Source organism: Salvelinus alpinus, chromosome 23, assembly GCF_045679555.1.
Source record: "Salvelinus alpinus chromosome 23, SLU_Salpinus.1, whole genome shotgun sequence".
Lineage (NCBI taxonomy): Eukaryota > Metazoa > Chordata > Actinopteri > Salmoniformes > Salmonidae > Salvelinus > Salvelinus alpinus.
Window position 1 is genome coordinate 5206962 of NC_092108.1, and position 5000 is coordinate 5211961.

General features: G+C 55.5%; 1 protein-coding gene across 1 annotated transcript in view; it reads right to left on the reverse strand.

Annotated features, from left to right (window-relative positions):
* LOC139551373 (receptor-type tyrosine-protein phosphatase mu-like) overlaps positions 1 to 5000 on the reverse strand; it is a 565336-nt gene that overhangs the window by 87576 nt on the left and 472760 nt on the right. The window contains exon 23 of the mRNA XM_071362858.1: positions 227 to 263. Coding sequence (XP_071218959.1) covers positions 227 to 263 — 37 coding nt within the window. The remainder of the gene's footprint in view (positions 1 to 226; positions 264 to 5000) is intronic.

Below are 5000 nucleotides of genomic sequence, written 5' to 3' on the forward strand. Positions count from 1 at the left end.
TGTCTGAGAATGTAATATATATATATATACATATATATACAAGAGGTTGAAAAGTGAGAGAGATGTCTGAGCACACCTCAATACAGCCTCACTTATTTTTTTTAACAAACAAACAAGACAGAAAGCCTTAACAAATCAATCCACCCATCCACACACACAGACGGACGCACGCAGGCAAAGCACGCAGGCAAAGCTCACACACAGTGTTCAAAGTTTCCCATCTTACCTTGGGTAGCGATGTAATGGTTCGGCCTGTGGTAGCCCTGAAAAACAAAGAAGTCAGAGATAATATTAAAATCACGGCCTTCAGAATACCAAGAGGTTCTCATCGTCATACGTTCAGAAGTGGTGACACGTTGTCAGTCAATATAGAGAGATCAATCCTAAAATGCAGACGAGACGAACGCAACGAACGCAACGAACACAACGAACACACAGACAGACACACACACACCCACCCACCCACCCACCCACCCACCCACACCGACCGACCGACCGACCGACCGACCGACCGACCGCGACCGCGACCGACCGACCGACCGACCGACCGACACACACACACACACACACACACAGACAGACAGACAGACAGACAGACAGAGACAGACAGACAGACAGACAGACAGACAGACAGACAGACACACACACACACACACACACACACACACACACACACACACACACACACACACACACACACACACACACACACACACACACACACACACACACACACACACACACACACACACACACACACACATACACACACAAACACACACTTAAGCACGAACACACACACACACACACACACACACCACCAAACATCTATCTAGATAACAAGCTTCCAAAGTGTTGATGATCCCCAGATATAGCAAACTACACTGATCTCCACAATAGAGCTGCTAGTCCCATGGATTACGTTAATCTAAAATAATCCCTGAAATTTTATTTGTCCCCTTCCTCGTCTTCCCTCAGGAGAGACAACAGGAAACAAAGCATTAAGACTTAAAGACTTATCTTTCTCTCTCTCTCATCCCCTCTTTCCTCTCCTCAGCTGGGCCTAGTCCTGATTGTCTTCTCCCTCTCCCCTCTCTCTACTCCCCTCCCTCTTCTCCCTCTCCCCTCTCTCTTCTCCTTCTCCCCTCTCTCTTCTCCCTCTCCCCTCTCTCTTCTCCCTCTCCCCTCTTTCTTCTCCCTCTCCCCTCTCCCTCTCCCCTCTCTCTTCTCCCTCTCCCTCTCTCCTCTCTCTACTCCTTCTCCCCTCTCTCTTCTCCCTCTCCCCTCTCTCTACTCCCTCTCCCCTCTCTCTTCTCCCTCTCTCTCTCTCTACTCCCTCTCCCCTCTCTCTACTCCCTCTCTCTACTCTCTCTCCCCTCTCTCTTCTCTCTCTCCCCTCTCTCTACTCCCTCTCCCCTCTCTCTTCTCCCTCTCCCCTCTCTCTTCTCCCCTCCCTCTCCCCTCTCCCCTCTCTCTTCTCCCTAACCCCTCTCTCTACTCCCTCTCCCCTCTCTCTTCTCCCTCTCCCCACTCCCTCTCCCCTCTCTCTTCTCCATCTCTCTTCTCCCTCTTCCCTCACTCTTCTCCCTCTCCCCCCTCTCTTCCCCCTCTCCCCTCTCTCTTCTCCCTCTCCCCTCTCTCTACTCCCTCTCCCCTCTCTCTTCTCCCTCTCCCCTCTCTCTACTCCCTCTCCCCTCTCTCTTCTCCCTCTCTCTTCTCCCTCTCCCCTCTCTTTTCTCCCTCTCCCCTCTCTCTACTCCCTCTCCCCTCTCTCTTCTCCCTCTCCCCTCTCTCTACTCCCTCTCCCCTCTCTCTTCTCCCTCTCTCTACTCCCTCTCCCCTCTCTCTTCTCCCTCTCTCTTCTCCCTCTCCCCTCTCTCTACTCCCTCTCCCCTCTCTCTTCTCCCTCTCCCCTCTCTCTACTCCCTCTCCCCTCTCTCTTCTCCCTCTCTCTTCTCCCTCTCCCCTCTCTCTTCTCCCTCTCCCCTCTCTCTTCTCCCTCTCCCCTCTCTCTACTCCCTCTCCCCTCTCTCTCCTCCCTCTCTCCTCCCTCTCTCTTCTCCCTCTCCCCTCTCTCTACTCCCTCTCCACTCTCTCTCTACTTCCTCTCCCCTCTCTCTTCTCCCTATCTCCCCTCTCCCTCTCCCCTCCCTCCTCCCTCCCTCCTCCATCTTCCCTCTCTCCTCCATCTTCCCTTTCTCCTCCCTCTTCCCTCTCTCATCCCTCTCTCTCTCCTCCCTCTCTCCCCCCTCTTCCCTCTCTCCTCCATCTTCCCTCTCTCCTCCCGCTCTCCTCCATCTTCCCTCTCCCCTCCATCCTCCCTCTCTCCTCCATCTTCCCTCTCCCCTCCATCCTCCCTCTCTCCTCCATCTTCCCTCCCTCCTCCCTCTTCCCTCTCTCATCACCCGTCCCTCTCCCCTCCATCTTCCCTCTCTCCTCCATCCTCCATCTCTCCTCCATCTTCCCTCCCTCCTCCATCTTCCCTCTCTCCTCCATCTTCCCTCTCTTCTCCCTCTTCCCTCTCTCCTCCCTCTTCCCTCTCTCCTCCCTCTTCCCTCTCTCATCACCCTTCCCTCTCCCCTCCATCTTCCCTCTCTCCTCCATCTCTCCTCCATCTTCCCTCTCCCCTCCATTCTCCCTCTCTCCTCCATCTTCCCTTTCTCCTCCCTCTTCCCTCTCTCATTCCTCTTCCATCTCTCTCCTCCCTCTTCCCTCTCTCCTCCCTCTCTCCCCCCTCTTCCCTCTCTCCTCCCTCCTCCCTCTCTCCTCCATCTTCCCTCTCTCCTCCATCTTCCCTCCATCTTCCCTCTCTCCTCCATCCTCCCGCTCTCCTCCATTTTCCCTCTCCCCTCCATCCTCCCTCTCTCCTCCATCTTCCCCTTCTCCCCCCTCTCTCCTCCATCTTCCCCTTCTCCCCCCTCTCTCCTCCCTCGTCCCTCTCTCTCTCTCCCTCTTCCCTCTCTCCTCCCTCTCTCCTCCATATTGCCTCTCTCCTCCCTCCTCCCTCTCTCCTCCATCTTCCCTCTCTCTTCTCCCTCTTCCCTCTCTCTTCTCCCTCGTCCCTCTTCCCTCTCTCCTCCCTCTTCTCCCTCTCTCTTCTCCCTCTCCCCTCTCTCTACTCCCTCTCCACTCTCTCTCTACTTCCTCTCCCCTCTCTCTTCTCCCTATCTCCCCTCTCCCTCTCCCCTCCCTCCTCCCTCCCCCCTCCATCTTCCCTCTCTCCTCCATCTTCCCTTTCTCCTCCCTCTTCCCTCTCTCATCCCTCTTCCCTCTCTCTCTCCTCCCTCTCTCCCCCCTATTCCCTCTCTCCTCCATCTTCCCTCCCTCCTCCCTCTTCCCTCTCTCATCACCCGTCCCTCTCCCCTCCATCTTCCCTCTCTCCTCCATCCTCCATCTCTCCTCCATCTTCCCTCCCTCCTCCATCTTCCCTCTCTCCTCCATCTTCCCTCTCTTCTCCCTCTTCCCTCTCTCCTCCCTCTTCCCTCTCTCCTCCCTCTTCCCTCTCTCATCACCCTTCCCTCTCCCCTCCATCTTCCCTCTCTCCTCCATCCTCCATCTCTCCTCCATCTTCCCTCTCCCCTCCATTCTCCCTCTCTCCTCCATCTTCCCTTTCTCCTCCCTCTTCCCTCTCTCATTCCTCTTCCATCTCTCTCCTCCCTCTTCCCTCTCTCCTCCCTCTCTCCCCCCTCTTCCCTCTCTCCTCCATCTTCCCTCTCTCCTCCCTCCTCCCTCTCTCCTCCATCTTCCCTCTCTCCTCCATCTTCCCTCCATCTTCCCTCTCTCCTCCATCCTCCCGCTCTCCTCCATTTTCCCTCTCCCCTCCATCCTCCCTCTCTCCTCCATCTTCCCCTTCTCCCCCCTCTCTCCTCCATCTTCCCCTTCTCCCCCCTCTCTCCTCCCTCGTCCCTCTCTCTCTCCTCCCTCTTCCCTCTCTCCTCCCTCTCTCCTCCATCTTGCCTCTCTCCTCCATCTTCCCTCTCTCTTCTCCCTCTTCCCTCTCTCTTCTCCCTCGTCCCTCTTCCCTCTCTCCTCCCTCTTCTCCCTCTCTCTTCTCCCTCTCCTCTCTCTCTTCTCCATCTCTCTCTTCTCCTCTCTCTCTTCTCCATCTCTCTTCTCCCTCTCCCCTCTCTCTTCTACCTCTCCTCTCTCTCTTCTCCCTCTCCTCTCTCTCTTCTCCATCTCTCTCTTCTCCCTCTCCCCTCTCTCTTCTCCCTCTCCTCTCTCTCTTCTCCATCTCTCTCTTCTCCCTCTCCTCTCTCTCTTCTCCCTCTCCTCTCTCTCTTCTCCCTCTCCTCTCTCTCTCCCCTCTCTCTTCTTCTCCCTCTCATCTCTCTCTTCTCCCTCTCCCCTCTCTCTTCTCCCTCTCCCCTCTCTCTTCTCCCTCTCCTCTCTCTCTTCTCCCTCTCCTCTCTCTCTTCTCCCTCTCCCCTCTCTCTTCTCCCTCTCCCCTCTCTCTTCTCCCTCTCCTCTCTCTCTTCTCCATCTCTCTCTTCTCCCTCTCCTCTCTCTCTTCTCCATCTCTCTCTCTCTTCTCCCTCTCCCCTCTCTCTTCTCCCTCTCCCCTCTCTCTTCTCCCTCTCCCCTCTCTCTTCTCCCTCTCCTCTCTCTCTTCTCCATCTCTCTCTTCTCCCTCTCCTCTCTCTCTTCTCCATCTCTCTCTCTCCTCCCTCTCCCCTCTCTCTTCTCCCTCTCATCTCTCTCTTCTCCATCTCTCTCTTCTCCCTCTCCTCTCTCTCTTCTCCCTCTCCTCTCTCTCTTCTCCCTCTCCTCTCTCTCTTCTCCCTCTCCTCTCTCTCTTCTCCCTCTCTCTCTCTCCTCTCATCTCTCTCTTCTCCCTCTCCCCTCTCTCTTCTCCCTCTCCTCTCTCTCTTCTCCCTCTCCTCTCTCTCTTCTCCCTCTCCTCTCTCTCTTCTCCATCTCTCTCTTCTCCCTCTCCTCTCTCTCTCTTCTCCTCTCTCCTCTCTCTTCTCCCTCTCCTCTCTCTCTTCTCCATCTCTCTC